The sequence below is a fragment of the Dipodomys spectabilis genome, unplaced genomic scaffold, assembly GCF_019054845.1.
Source record: "Dipodomys spectabilis isolate Male_0828 unplaced genomic scaffold, ASM1905484v1 ptg000075l, whole genome shotgun sequence".
NCBI classification, from domain to species: domain Eukaryota; kingdom Metazoa; phylum Chordata; class Mammalia; order Rodentia; family Heteromyidae; genus Dipodomys; species Dipodomys spectabilis.
The window spans coordinates 855,776-872,271 of record NW_024870752.1 but is presented as its reverse complement, the minus strand read 5'-3'; the positions used below and the strand labels follow the sequence as shown (position 1 = coordinate 872,271).

At 31.8% G+C, this 16,496-nt stretch overlaps 1 protein-coding gene across 12 annotated transcripts in view; it reads left to right on the top strand.

Annotated features, from left to right (window-relative positions):
- Rbm26 (RNA binding motif protein 26) overlaps window positions 1-10,436 on the top strand; it is a 78,961-nt gene extending 68,525 nt beyond the window's left edge. For 9 of the 12 annotated variants that reach the window (XR_006147830.1, XR_006147828.1, XR_006147838.1 and 6 more), the window contains 4 exons: window positions 2,260-2,373; window positions 3,787-4,924; window positions 5,525-5,583; window positions 9,534-10,436. Coding sequence is in view for 1 of the 12 variants with exons in the window: in XM_042682634.1 (XP_042538568.1) it covers window positions 2,260-2,373; window positions 3,787-3,876 (204 nt within the window). In the remaining 11 variants the exon portion in view is untranslated. Of the gene's footprint in view, window positions 1-2,259; window positions 2,374-3,786; window positions 4,998-5,524; window positions 5,584-9,533 lie in introns of those variants that run through there. The other 3 variants (XR_006147831.1, XR_006147832.1, XM_042682634.1) reach the window with 3 other exon arrangements.
- Window positions 10,437-16,496: the final 6,060 nt, after the last annotated feature.

The window sequence follows — 16,496 nt, the reverse complement described above, 5'->3', positions numbered from 1 at the left end:
GTTATAAAAGTTAAGATGTAAACATTTCCTTAAGCCAAAAAGTACATTTTTATAATGTTCAGTTTTGAAAAGAATAGAAAATTAATTTAAAGTTTACTTTGTACAAACAAGATAGAGAAAAAATAACTTGTGGGTTTCAGGGAACGTTTAAATTCTTAAGTTTTTAAGAATTTAAAAATTACTCATTTTGACATAGAAATGACAACTTTGTTGAAGAAGAATGCTTAGAATGTATAGAATATTGCCATATACTGTCATCATTATTTTAAATTAAGATAAAAAATGTAGGAGTATATAGAGTAAGAAACAAAGGATTAGGACTAAGCAAAGAAAATTTTCAGCTAGTGTTTATTTCTAAATAGTTTATTGTTTTTATTTGCTGGAGCATCTAGATTATTGAAGGAATTTTCTTCAGTTTTATATGACCATGTTAGACACACAGTATTTCAAGGTGAATATAAAGGTATAAATTCATTGAAACATTCATGGTGAGATTAAGAACATGCACCAACACACCCTGCTTGTGAACATTCACTTATATTAAATTTATTAAGTATAAGGAATTAAATAACCTAATTTCATCAAGCAAATCTAGTATTTTCAAACTCACCTTGTAAACAGATATTCTATATGTTTGTTTGGATTTATTTTTGACTCTTTCATTGATTAGTTTTCTCTTCGCATACCACTTATAACTATAATCCCAGCCATCAGGAGGCTGAGTGGGTCAAGAGGATGGAAAATTTGAGACCAGCTTAGACTTTATACGTAGTGAGACTTTGTTTCCAAAACAGACCAAAAAAACCTAAACCATTCCCCCCCCCCAAAAAAAAGTTATTCTAGAAAATACCAGCAATAGTTTCTTCCTTTTTAGATTACTTAATTTTACCAGAATGAAGAAATGGGTTTTGAATAGGTATTTTGCATAAGATAACAGATTTCTTAGGAAACATATAATGGTTTTAGCTTCAAAACATTAAAGGTTGTTTTTGAAATTATTTAAGTATTTTTTAAAATTCTAGTTAAATGATACTATGATGAAGCCATGAACTAAAAACTCTAAGCTGTATTTTTAATAGTCATGAAATCTTTTAAATTTATCATAAATTTATTTGTGCAGATTCAAAATTTATACCTGGGGACTTTAATATCAGACAACTCATGTTCAAATGTCATTGAACATATAATTGTTTTACATTATTCTGTACTTTGAGATTATGCTATCAATCTTTGGTGAATGAGTTATTTCAGTATGCTGCTAATGTTGATTTATGTTCATGTTACTTTTATTTGAATGCACTGTTTACAAACTAGCTACTTAATGTAGCAAGTCAGATCTATTTGCTAAGTTCAAGTTTTTCTTATTCAGTTGTAAAGATTTATAAGAAATCCTGTTCATTAACAAAGTTCAGGGTTGTTCCCTACATACCTACTTCACAGCACTTTCCTTGAAATACTTATTCTTTAAATCAGATATTTTCATAATTGCAGTCATTTGATGTAATTTGAGGATAATGTAATGTCTTACAAAGTATTTTTATGTATGTTAAAAGTTATTAGATTTTATGCCTAATAAAATTCATTTAGCCTTTTCATGCTAATTTAGACAGTGATTTAGAAGCTTAACCAATATGTTGAAGTATGTTGGGATTATAATTATTGTACCAGTTACTGTGTCAGTTACTGGCTAGTAATGAAATAATTGTACTCAGTAGAAATTTTGTGTGTGTATGTGCGTCTCTGTGTATATGTGTGTATGTGCGTCTCTGTGTATACGTGTGTATGTGTATTCTGGATTTGAACTCTGAGCCTGGGTGCTATCCCTGAACTTTTTTGCTCAAGGCTAGCACTCTACCACTTGAGCCACAGCTTCGTTTTTTGGCTTTTTTTTTTTTTTTTTGGTATTCACAGTCTCATCAACTTTTCTTGCCAGGCCAGCTTTGAACCTTGATCCTCAGATCTCAGCCTCCTAAGTAGCTAGAATTATAGGCCTAAGGCACCGGTGCCTAGCAAGAAACTTTTCTTTTTTAAAGTATTTTGAATCACTAGTATGATTTTATAAATAAGTAAAAAAAAAAAAAAAGTTAATTGTAAATTATAATAATGAATATCAAATTGTGAAGTAACCAAAAAGCAAATAAGTGGATAGTTGATTCTCAGGTCAGCTTAACTATTTTAAGTTAAACACTGGACACTATAAAATTAATTTTTTTCTTAAATTATTAATGGTCTATACTCCAATGTTCTCAATTATTTTAGGCTGCAGTTCATGGAGCTCGTTTCAAAGGGCAGGATCTAAAACTGGCATGGAATAAACCAATAACTAATATTTCAGCTGTGGAAACAGAAGAAGTTGAACCTGATGAAGAGGAAGTATGTCTTTTCCCACTTGTTTTTATCTTTAATTGTTCGTAGTTTACATACAAAATGAGAACTGTGGATTGCTAATCCTAAAGGAATATATGAACACATACATGCGCGTGCACACACAGGTTTCATATTTCTAGAAAATAATATATACTTATTAGATTTTTATTCACAGGAAATGTTGCAATATCTTAAGTTTTAGAGTATCTATTCTACTTGAGTGCTGCCTTTAACATTTCAGCTTTCTTTTATTTTCATTCATATTGTTGTAGTTCATTAGAATGATTGACTCCTATATTGTAGATTTTTAGGCACAAAAATGAATAAGACACGGTCCCCATCATCAAGGAGCTTATAATTTGGAAAGGAGGGTGGTGGCAGATATTTAAGAAACTAATTATAATAATAGGCAGATTCGTGTGCCGAAGAAGGATTTGAACAACATGCTGGGGAACACTGAGGAAGTGGGTTTTTTTTGTTGTTGTTGTTGGTTTGTTTGTTTTTTTCCTGTCCAGGACAATCTTGAAGAATGCACTGATAGTAAAGCTGGGTTTGGGTGATAAATTAGCTTTCCATAATTAAGTGCTGGATCTGGGGATATAGCTGAGAGAAGTATTTTAGGTAGAGCTATGCTTTAGGAAAGATATGGAAGACTGAATTTTTCTTGAATAATAGCACTTAGTTGAAGAAATAAAGGTAGGATGAAGACATGAAATGATTCTGTGTTGCCTTTGTTAGATTTTCATAATGGCACTTCATTTTGTTTCAAGAGCATTTCAAGGCTGTTATGAATACTAATAGTCAAATGCAAGAACAAAAATGTATATTTTGAAACTCATATACATGATTTGTCATTTTATATTTTAGATTATACCTTTGTCCTTCCATGAGTTTGAATTGAATGGGGAAAAAAAGCAGGAGAGCACCTGGTATTAGGTATTTGAAAAGTTTGGAAATGCAGTCTTAAGAAGTTTTTATGAAAGGATTGAGGAAAGGAAGGAATGTTGTAAGGAAATATTCATTAAATGAAGCATAAAAGAAATAGAAATCTCAGATTTTTATACAACTCATTGATTCAATGTTCAGAGTTAGAGTAAGTCAGAGAAAACAGATGTTTTCTGTAAGTGTCAAGTAGTATTATAAAGATACAGAAGATGTCATAATAATGTGTCAGAGGCAGGAGATATGGCATGCACAAAGTCTTAGTTTGGTATTGAGTGTTTGTTTCATGGAAGCAGTCATAACTGGAGAGAAGTCATTGAATGGATAAAAGGCTTCCTTTGCTTTTTGAATGCTCTAGGTATAGGAATAACCTTTTTTATTTGACTCAGAAAGAAAAGTGTTTAAAAATGTCACCTTTTTTTCTTAATTTTTTTTCCTTTTTTTTCGGTAAATTCCTAAATACATTTTAACCTAAAGTTTCAGGAAGAGTCTTTGGTGGATGACTCATTACTTCAAGATGATGATGAAGAGGAGGAGGACAATGAATCTCGTTCTTGGAGAAGATGATTTGACTGATCATTGATCTGCATATGCTAAAACTGTACCTGTGTTTCATTAGTATTATCTAATGTACTTTTACATATTTGTAAAAACAATTTTTGGTAAAATGTGATGAAGATGGATTTCACAAATAGACAAAAGAGAAGAAAACTACCTTCTGATCCTGTATTTTGAAAGATTGATGTTTGCATTTTATTTCAGTAAACAGTTGCTAAAGACATCACCTAGAACATATGCAATGTTTTTATTACATACTTTTACTGAACATTACAGAATTCTTTGGGTTCTTTGTAATTTAATGAATAGGTTTGAAAATTTATGACCCAATACTTGTTATAACTTAGAGGATTTTGTTTTACTGCAAATAAGGAATGAATTTGCATTTAAAATCTTAATGAATGTTTTCAAAAATGAATTGATAATATAGTACTCTAACTAAAGTCTCCAAGTTATGTATTCATAATATTACATAGTAGTATGCTTAGGCTTTACTATGTATTAGCCTTTTGTTAGACTTGTGTATGTATTTTACCACATGGGTTTTAATGATAATGGTGTATGACTGCTTTACATATGAGTCCCTATGCATCTGGATGTTCAAAATAAAGTGGAATGGTCTTTTAAAAAGAAAAAAAAAGAGAGAAAAAAAAGAAAATTAAGACAATGTTCCTTGATTAAAAAAAAAGAAAAAAAGAAAAAAAAAAGAAAATAAATAGACCATTCCAGATGGCAATTTACCTTTCCCTTAGTTTTCACAGAAAGAGCTTTAATCACTAATTTAATAATGGTTACTTGATACTTTTACAATAATGTACAATCCAATGTTTAAAATTATTCCACTTCAGTTTTGATTTGATCCTATAAATTTTCAACAGATGTCTTAAAATTTAAAAGCAGGCTGATTAGTTTGGAACCAGACTTCAAGTAGTGCTAACATTTGGTGAATAAGAAAACATCATATTACATTTTGGATGTATGAAAGAAAACTTGACCATTTGAAGATGTATGAATAAAGAAATGTACTATAGATACTACTTTAGGAAAACACTGTTTGGTAAGTGTTCCAGTCTGATATTTTATGTGTGCATTTCCTATACTTGTATAAAAATCTTTGACATTTCCAAAAATTGTGATTTTTAAGTGAATTTCTCTGGCAAGTGAATATCGTTGAAAGTTGATATAGCAGTTTCCAGGGGGTGGGGGTGGGGAATAAATTCTTTGTAGAGTAAGGGGGTGGGAGATTACTGTGTTAGATCTTTAATTTGTTGCAAGTATTCCTGCCTCTCCAGACTGGTGATATTGTAAATCACATTTTTAAAAAATCACCTTATTTCATATTGGGGACATCACAAAAACTATTTCTGCCACCACCAGCCTTTTCTGAATGGAGTCACTTGTAAATACTGTTTTTATTTATCTTTTGTTCCCCTACACTTGGGGTTATAATTTTATGTTCTTGATACTATTTCATTGGAACATTTTGACATGAAATTAACATACATTTATATTTAAAATTTCAAGCTCATATTTTAGTTGTCAAAATACTAACTTCACTCAAACTTTACATAGATCTGATATATTTTATGTAGTCTTTTGTATGTTGACTGTGTGCTATTCTGATTCACTAGGTAAGTTTGTTTTCTTTTCTTTTTAGTAGTCGTGAAAGGTGCCAAATTGGCAGAGGCTCACGTTTCTTCTCTTTACACCAAACAGGTATTATAAAGAAAGTAAATCTTTCAAAAGCCAGTTAAATCTCTATGCTGATTGATACATGGCTTTATAATTTGAGCTTTTAACCTGATATTTTAAAACTTTTTGTAAAACATCTTTGTAATATACTGAAATTATCTACTCTGTATAGTCCAGCATATAAATACTCTCTTGCCTAGGACTCACTAGTAACTTAGAATTTAAAGTCTAAAGCCATGTCGATTTGAAGTTTGGCTTCCCTAGTATGGGAAGTATACCAACATTTATTAGGTTCAGTTATACAGTTATAAGCACTAATGATTTTAATTATGTACGTTACTTTTATGTTGCTATTTGAATTTTGAATTTATGAACATGTTTAGTACATACTAATACTCGTACATATACTTTGATATATTCTCATTTAAAAGTAGATTAAATTCTCATAGATAAGGAATCTTAGACAAGTAGGATTGGTCTGACTTACTCGAAGTTATAGCTACTGTTAGGACTAGATTTAAATTTAGGCTTTCTGATTTCAGCACCAACTTTAAAAATAGAAACAAAAGTATATAATGATGCTGCCAGTACTTAATTATGGTATATATATATATATATATATAGCAAACATGCCTCAAAGATAATGCACAAAATTAGAGGATTTCTTGGTGATTAGGCAGTTTATATTTCCCCTCCCTTTAATACAGCACTTTGTTCATATCTCTGTTATGAATCTTAATGTTGTAAAATAATTTATCTGGTTTATATGTCTGTCTTTCCCACTAGATTGCAAGCTCCTCTAGGAAGGGGACCATGTCTTATTCATCTTTTTATTTCTAGTGTTTATCATGCAGCCTGGCTCATGTAGACACTTAGATGTTTGTTGGATTAAATAATGAATGAGTGCATATTTAAATCTCTAGTAATTGGTGACAATTACCTCCCTTGTTAATTCTTAATCAATTTTCAAAGAATCTCTCTCTTGATGATCTTCTGGGTCATTGAGAGTGTTTTGTTAAACAATTGGTATGGTTAGGCTTCTTTTCAGAGGGGTTTCAAGTACTGATGGAGGTATATATATGTAATCCTAGTTGAATGAAGCTCTAATATTTTGGAGTACTAAAGATAGTAATTAGCTTCAGGGATAAGATTCTATTTAGTTTTATATTAATAGTGTGTGGTTATACTGGCCAAAAGCCACATATCTAGTCCATTCCACTCAGTTTAAGTCCAAAGGTGACCTACTATAGAGTACTGGATAAGGGTTAAGAGATTGTGCTTTTAGTTTCCATTCTATAACTGTGGTTTTAAACAAATCTCCTAACATATCCAGGCTTATTTCCTTGTCCCAAATGAGGGAAGTAAGTTGGATCAGAAGACTTGAAAGAAAATTTATTGTTATAAAGGTGATGTAGAGTCAGCTACAGATATATGTAAGTCAAGTAGAGAGTACATTTCTTTTTGGACAAAGTCACCCTTTTACCTCATCCAGTTTTTTCTTCCTGTCCCCATCCACAAGTTGCTAGTTCATTTTCAACTTTTAAGTTCCCTTTTAAGTCAATAGTTTTCCCTAGTCATGTTTCTAAACAGTTTAATATATTTAAGCCAATTCTCCCTATCTGTTATCCTTTCTATCATCAGTGGAAACAGTTTAGAATTGATTATATGTCTCAATGTAACTTTATATATAGTGTTCCCAAAGGCTTATTTATTTGCCCAGCAAAACTTCTATAAACTTACATGTGTACTAACACTTCCCTTAGCTTTTTCTTTTGCTTCTAAACTCAGAGTAAAAATTAGAATATTTGCTGCAATACACATACAGTCAGTGCTACCACAAATACAGAGTTAGGTCCTCTTCTTCTTTCTCCATTCATTCCCTTTACAATATACTGGCCAAAAGCAATACTTTTTAATTCTTTGACCAAATTGCTTACTGTTAACATCTGGGCTGTGAAGGCTGAGTTGAGAGTGGGAAAATTTCAAAGGATAATATAGGTAACAACAAAAAAAAAATTGAGGAAAATGATATACTATTGGTTAAGAGATTGATTAGGATTACCTCAAGGGATGGTTATGTTGTCATTTTACATAGTTCACTTAATATTGTCTAAGCAATGTTGTTTTAAATGTTATTGATCATTGTAATATTTTTAGAAGTATTTAATGCCCAAACATTTAAATGAAAATGTTGCAGAATAGAAGACTGTTCCATAGCTTTTGTTTTATTGTAATCAGGTCAAGTGTAATATAAAGACAAGACAACTGTTGTAGTTGATTACTTGGAGCAAGTGTGGCTGAGCTTAAATGACGACTATATCTTGTTGATAAAACTGCTTTAGGGGATTACTGTATTTCTATTCTTAGTTGTAACACTAACCATTGGTTATAAGGGCTCAAAGGAAGTAAAAAACAGTTGCTTGTTTGGTTTGTTAAATCAGTGGCGTTAAAAACTTGTCCCCTTACATGTAATGTAGACTAATTATAGAAAACTAGTTTTAATCTTTCTGGAATTTATGGAAATGTTTGTAAGATTGCTTCACAAAAGTCTTACAAAGAGTCTGTTAGTCTTTTAAAGTATCCTACAGTGAATCTGGCATTACAAAATTCATTTTGAGTCTTTCTCTCTAGACATTTCTCCTTTGAAAATCCTTTAAATTAAAAATGGAAATTTAATGTAAGACTAAGTCACCTTTATAAACTATTTGTAAGGCAGTAAGAACATTTTCTCTTCCCATATATAAGGAACTTATTGTTCTAATGTGTATATACAAGCCTTTAGAAAAAGGGTAGTTTTGTTTTGCTCCCTCTTACCATCATTATATGCTTATCAGATAAAACAAGTAGTCTTCTAAACAGCTATCTTCAAAACTCCTTTGGGAAAAAAGAAAAGTCTTCATGAATATGACTGCCCTTGTCACTCATTTCTAAGGAAAACATCATACTTGCTTAATAGAAAAACAACTTTTTATTAACTTTCTTGCAATTTGCATTTTATGCTCATGACCTAGTATGACTGAAAAGACTTGAAATTTTTCCCTATAATTTTTATAAAATTTTCATATTCACTTTCTAAATCTATTGTTTTTTTTATCTATACATTCATCTATCATCCTTTAATACCAGGCACTGTCTTATTCTTGAAAAACATATATGTATATATGTGTGTATATATATATGGATATATTGTGTGTTTATATATTATGACCTTAGTGCCTGTTTTATAAAGGACGATTCAAGAATAACATGATCAGAATATAAAATTAAGGAAATTAGGTATTATACAATTACTTTGAAATTTCTGGAAAACTTTTGTGTGTGTGTGTGCATGCGTGAATGTGTGCATGAGTGCATGTATGCAAGTGTGCCCTCGCGCCTGTCCTGGGCCTGAGCACTGTCTCTGATCTTTTGTGCTCAGGGCTAGCACTCTACTTCTTGGAGACACAGTGCCATTTCCAGCCTTTTGGTGGTTAATTGGAGATAAAAGTCTCATGGACTTGCCTACCCGGGCTGGCTTTGAACCACCATCCTCAGATTTGAGAGTCCTGAGGAGGTACAATTATAGGTGTGAGCCATTGACACCTGGCTCTCGGGAAATTTTTAAGAAAATTATTTTTTCTTTGATTTTTCTTTATCATGTCTTAGTTTAATCATAGTTTCTTAAAATTTCTTTGCCCACATGCAATAACATGAAAATACAATAGTTACTAGATTTCTTAATGAAAAATTTTAATCATAGTCATGTTGCCATACTGTGACTTTTATATCTTAATTTTTTAAGGAAGCACAAAACAAGGAGGTTTTGGTAAAATGATTTTAGCCCAAAACTAATCATTTGTGTAATATGTCTACACCTATGATTTTGATTTTTTTTAATGCTTGGAAAAGTTGGAGATCAGTTTATGGTGTGATTCAATTATTAGATTTATTTGCTATTTTCAAAGTTTTTTTTTAATAGTGTTCTCTTTTTTCAGCAGAGAGAAATCATCTTTGCCTGAATTTAGCTTTGTGACTACAAGAGCAAGACCAGTCCTGTATGGAGACGACTGTTAATGATAATATCATTCTATCATTTTGTTTGCTCTTCACCAATTTGAATAGATGTTTACATGTACTGTAATTAGCATTCTACCTTTACAGTTCTCTGAGAATACACCTGAGTCCAGAAGTATATCTGAATGTGTGCTCTGAATGTGTGATATTATTCATAGATATTTTCTTCCCTCTTCTAGCCTTTTATTTTTTAAATACCTTAAAAGAAGGAATAAGGCTTCTTGGTTTCCTAATATGAGATGTGTTAGTCTTGGCCAAACTAAGAATTGTGTCTAGGAAATCTGTATAGCCATGATAGTGTGTTTATTACTGTGAACAATTTAGAATGAAGAAAATGAATTAAAATGTCAAACCTAAGTTCTGTTTATTTATTTTCTTGGTTTTAGGATGTAATTTCTTGGATTAGGATAGTTGCTTAAAATAATTTTAAACAGATGGTAAAAATCCTTTTTAAGCACTATTTCTTAAGTTTATTGGTGTTATTGCTAAGGATAGTGACCCAAATATTTTTTAAAAGTAATTTAGCTCTTCAAAACCAACAAGGAGAATTAATGTTCTTTTGAAGCAATAAAAATGATCTGGGGTTTATTGATAATTAAATACACTGATTTTGAAAAAATAATTTACAGAGTTTTTTCATGCTTTTTTTACTTGTAATCAAGACATCAAAGGCAATTGTAAAAGCAAGGGAAAATAGTCTTACATGTTTGACATTGTTAAAGATTGTCACCTAATTTTAAAAGTACATACAAATGATAAGCAGTAAAGTTTTAGGATTATAAAGTATACAGCTTAATCTTACTATTTATTTACAGTATCCTTTTCATGAAGGGCATCATAAAAGATTTTCACAAAATTCCTGACTATTCATAAATTCTTAAAAAGTTGGAAGTTATACTTGGTATCAATTCTTTATTAGAAAAGTACAAAGTACATTTAATCTGTTGACTTTTTTAAAAAGTTCAGTCCAGCCAGGGTTTTTTCTGCCAAGCTATTCTGCAAACACGTTTTTTCCCTTCAGTATGCATTGTGATTGTCTTCATGAGTAATAAAAATGAATGATGGGGTGATTCTACCAGTTATAATGTAATGTATCTATTTTGATCCACACTGGTTAAAGGAAGAGTATGTATTTTGGAAAGTCTTGTATTAGTAGCCTATGTGTTACTACTTTTTTTAGGCTTTTTTTTTTAAATCACATTTGCAGACTAACAGAGTTTGTATAGAGTACGTAAATATTTTCACAAATGAGTTTGGTATTTTTTAATTTTTCAAGGATTCTCTGCCCCTCCTGTAGTGCAGTTGAAGTGCTACAGCTAGTTTAGAACCCAAAGAACATTGTTAGAAGAGACTGTACTTGCTGGTAACACTTTTGATCAGTTAATAGGTGTGGACCATCTACTATAACCTTCAACTTCATTTTTTCATCTTTCTCCCTGTGCTATTAAATTAAAAATAAGATAAAATTGACTGAGACATGCCAATTAAGATCATTGTGTTTTGAAAATTGCTGTGAGATCCAGTTGATCGGATATATGTTTAAGTCCTCATATATTGGTAAGCTTCTCACTTTTAAATTTTTCTTGAATAGGATTCTCATGGAGCTATGTGTAGATAACTGTACAGAGTCATTTTTGTGTAATTTGAATGAAGCAGTTTACCTCTGCATGATTGCATTATGGAAACCTTTTCTATGTCTTTATATTTTTCAATACTTAGATTTTACACTATTAGCCGCTCTAGTCATGCTATATTTGTTTTTTTTAAAGAGTTTATAAATATTTATGCTCAAAATACAGATCAATTGAATATTTTTTGGTCTTGTTTATGAGATAATACTTTAAAGTGATATAGACCCCTCAAGTGTCTTAGGAAAAAGTCATTGGTGCTACAGAAACTTTCAGTCTAAATTTTGAATTTGTTGCCTAGTCTTTGCTAGGCTTTACTCTAATGATTGCTTGTGATTTATTCTAATCTAACAGTGTAATTATGAAAGTGGTCTGTAGGGAAGCAGATTAAGAGCCCAACCATTAGTACATCTTAATACTTTAAGGAAATAATATATGACTACACACTTATTTGTGCCCAGCTTCCCCAAAAAGAAAAAAAAAAAGAATTATTTTGTATAAGAAAGGTTATTAATTTGATTTTTTTTTTTTTTTTGGGTCCAGTCGTGGGGCGCTGTCTCTCAGCTCTTCCGCTCAAAGCTAGCGCTCTACCACTTGAGCCACAGCACCACTTCTGGTGTTTTTCTATTTGCTTATGTGGTGCTGGGGAATCAAACCCAGGGCTTCATGCATGCAAGGCAAGTGCGCTACCACTGAGCCACCTTCCCAGCCCAAGGTTATTAATTTGAGTGAAATTTTTTTAAACAAATGATACATTTGGCATGGCTGTGTTCTCTTCATTTTCATTGCAAAACTTTTGTAGTCCTAAAATAGGTAAATTTGCTGTTCTTTACATTCCCATTTTAACAGGATTAGTGATTCTTAAGTATTATAAACATTTGATGAGTTATGAAGAGATGAGATAATAGCATCATGCAAGTTTACATTAACATGCAGTTTTTGTTTTAACCCCAAATTTTATTCAGCACCTGAGTGAATGTTCTTCTGATGTACTTATTAAGAATCAGCAAAGCCTTCATAGATGTTCAAAATCCTGAACCTGTTTTGAGTATAGTACCCCTTCAGAACAAACTGTCTGGCACAAGATTACCTTTAATACATGGTTTATTTTAGCTTAGTTATTGTGGACTGTTAAATCTAACAACACCAAAGGAGTCTTTTCTTGTCTGAAGACTGGATTGTTCCAGTATTTAATACCTGTGCCCATAAGTATCCCATTTCATGAATGTGTGTTGGCATGGGGAAAGAAAATTGCCTGCTCTTTGAGTGGAGCGCGAGTAATTGGTTAAGCTGTAGCAGCTTTTCTGTTTATTTTAAAAGTGATAATAAAACTTGAACTGAAAAAGGCAAAACTTGAACTAGAAAACTACTCTTGTCTGCTTAGAATGTGTATAATAATAACATGTGTATGTGGGTTGTCAACATTTTAATTTATAGTTGGATTATGTTTCTTTTGTTAAATATCCATAATATTTATTATTTTTATATTTTGAAAAATTTTAAAATAAAATAGTCTTACTAAAAACAGTTGTTAATGTTTAAAATTGTTCTATATTTGCATCAACTAATATAAATTATAGGAAGTAAATTTTGCATTCATTGGACAGTATACAGTTGAGAATTCTGAAGATTGTTAATCTGAAGTAGCACCACATTTCACTTACGTTGTTTTATGCTAATTTTAGCTCTAGTATGTTACTTGCCTAAGGACACTTGCCATTCACATATGAGCCTTCATTATTCCTTTTCCTCCTGGTTCCTGTTTTTTTAACCATTCTAGTTAGCTCTTCATTCCATGTGATGACCCCAAAGTGTTTCCTATAAAAATACTGTAGTACTATCTTAGGACTGCCATAGATTTTTAAAGTGAAGATACATATACAGTGCTCATTCAGTTCACAAAGATTGTTACTTTCACAAGTTTTATGTGCATTCTATTCTTGATCTGATTTTATCTACTTTGTCAGCATTTAACATGTTCATTTCACACTTTATTGTATGCCAACTGTTATATAGTCAGTTGTCTTATTCCAAATACACCTATCTGTGATGTAGGTTATGAAGGTTGGTGGTGACATGTGTTCTGCTTGTCACAGGGATTCCATTGAGATGCACATTCACATCTCAAAACATGACACACTTCTGTGAAACTTTGAAGTTACATACAGTTAAACATCCATGTGTGTATGTATATATACATATAATGACGGTCCTGTGAAGTATTTGCTGGTGTTGCCAAGCCTTCACAAAAATACTTAACAAGAGCTCTACAAAGAATGAATTTTGTTCATTTTAACCCTTTAAAGCTCAGGCATTTATGTATCATTGTAAAGCAATGAAACTTATCTATAAAGGATGGCTAGACATTGTAAGTGGGCTATATACTATTTTTACTTAAGTTTATTTGTGTGTGGGGGGGGCGGTAATAAGACTTGAACAAAGGACCTCACACTTAGTTTTGCTCAAGGCTGGTGCTCTACCATTTGATTCACACCTCCATTCCAACTTTTTACTGGTTAATTGGGAGATAAGGGTCTTGAATTTGTTTTGGTTGGCTTTGAATGTCAATTCTCAGATCTCAGCCTCTTGGATTACAGGCTTGTGCCATTGGCATTGGGTAAATTGTAAGAGTTCTGGTTTTGTTTTGTGTGTCAATGAATCATAAATGTCATGAATCAAATCTTGGTCACTTTGGGCCTTTACATTTTCAAATACAAACAATTGTGACCTTTGACATCTTTGTGCCCTGGATTATTGTTACTGTTCACAATGATTTGGCAAAAGTGATCAGTTTTTCAAAATTGTGAAACATTTTACATTCTTTTACAGACCTGATAATTTTTGTCTATATTATAGACAGCTAGGTCTTTTTCTAGTTTAACTTGTGAATAACATAAGTTCAGGTTTCTTTACATACATATTAGGCCTTATTGGGTTCCACATTGATTTTACAGCACTAATGAAATTATGCTTAATAAGGTTAAAAAAATGATGCATTATTGACACAAGTTGAATTGTTCCACAACATTAGGCTGCCAATATTTTGTGTATCCTGTTAAGTTACTTTTCTTGGAAATAATGTTTTTAATAATTTGTTATTTTTATACACTTTGAATAAGTTCTTGAATTAGTCTATTGGAAGGCATGACATGCTTATTTTTATTAAATTAGTATGAAAATCAGGATTGGAATTTTAAATACCATATTTACTACAAAAATACACAGACATGTCATGTAGGAAATCATAACAAAAACATCTACAAATTTGATTTTTCCAGAAGAATATTCGTGCTTTTATGTAAGTATTAGACAATGAAAAGTTGAATGACATTGGTTCCGGTATTTGAGGGTTGCGTATTTTTTTAGTTCTCAGTCTTACTTGCTTTTTAAAGCTTGTGATGTATATTCAAGCATCACAGTATTACATTTTGTACATAGGTGTTTGAGAATCTTGGTTCTTTGTGTATTTGTTTTTGAGAAATTTGAGTTTAAAAAGTATAATGTCAAATACGGTACTGTTTTTGAGTACAGTACAAGTCATAAAAAATGTCTTTAAAGTCCATGGCATCCTTCACATATTTTTAATGTTAACATGTTTTAACTCCAGATATCTCATTTAAGTTGTTTTTCAGGTTGGAAATGCAGGTGAATATTAATATTTCCCAAGATATCTATCAAAACTTTAAATAGTATGTGTCAGGAATATTTAGAGGTTTGGAGTATTTGCAATTTTGGAGTTAGAATTAAATGTCTATTGGAGGATTAGGCAGTTGGTAAAACTGCTTAGCAAATGTGAGCGCAAACCTCAGTGCAAGGGAAAAGAATATTGGATAATATTTATATTTTACAGGCTTGAGTTAACAGAAATTAACCTTTGCATACTGAGAGGTTATTTTAATAACCAGATTTAATAACCATATCAAAATTTTTCTTTAATAATCTGATTAGTTATGACAATCTTCACATATATTTATAATATGAAAATAGATGAAAATTAAACATTTTATAGAAATCTACACAAACAATAAAGATAGCGTTTTCTTTTTTTCAAGAAAGTCATTCATTGAAAAGGACATAACCTCCAATTTGAGTGTACTCAAAGAATAGAGACATCTAAGGTGGTGCAGAAGAGGGATTTGGGTTTAACTTAATCCTGCATTTGTGACAGTTCTATTTCAGATTAGAAGAAGCTGCCTGAAAACAACCCAGAGTTCATTATTGGCTTTCCCCCCCCAAATAATAGCTTTACTGATCCTTAAAAATATGACTTTGTAGGAGAGAGGGCCTGTTTATTTTGTCGGGTGTGGTGCTTGAACTCTGGGCCTGGGTGTTGTCCCTCAGGTCTACAGCTCAAAACTTGAGCTACAGTGCCGCTTCCGGTTTTCTGGTGGTTTATTGAAGATAAGAGTCTCACAGACTTTCCTTCCTCGGCTGGCTTTTAACTTCCACCCTCAGATCTTAGCCTCCTGAGTAGCTAGGATTACAGGTGTGAAACATTGGCATTCCCTGTAGGAAACATTCTCTTCTGTTTCCTACAGAGAATAAAAGTAGAGGTGACAGGGTGTTGCAAGGTATCCTGTTATACAGATTTTATTAGCTAACAAGAATATGGGAGATTTCATTGTTAGATACCCACTTTTTTCGAAAGTTTTATTGTAAAAAATATTGTACAGAGGTGTTACAGTTACATGAGCAAGATAATGAGTGTATTATCAAGCATTGTTGCCTCCTCCTTTGTTTTTCCCTTACCATCCCTTCCCTCACACCTCCACAACAACACTCCTGGCCTCTCCTCCCCCCTCCAGGCCTAAATTGTAAAGTTCATTTTTCAACATAGTGTCTTGTACATCTCATTGTTACAGTGGGTCAGCCTGTATCCCTAGTTAAACATTTTGTTTTTTCCCTTCCCCTCCCCAAATTAAGGAAGTGTATGTACAAGATGCAAGGCTCTGACATCAATTACAGTGAAAATGGGTTATACTGTGGGGGAGGAACATACAAGGCGACAAAAAAAAAAATCACATGGTACATGAAAAATACGTTAAAAACAAGAAAGAAACCACCTGCGCCCCTATCTTGGGGTTCATTTCACTTATCATTTTATATGGTCAAATGTACATAGCTTTTGACCTTTTCTGTTTGTCCCACGTATATACTAGTTATTGCAAATAAAGGAAAACACGGGACCTATGTTTCTTTGGGCCTGGCTTACTTCACTTAATAAAATTTTTTTCCAAGTCTTCCATTTCCTAACAA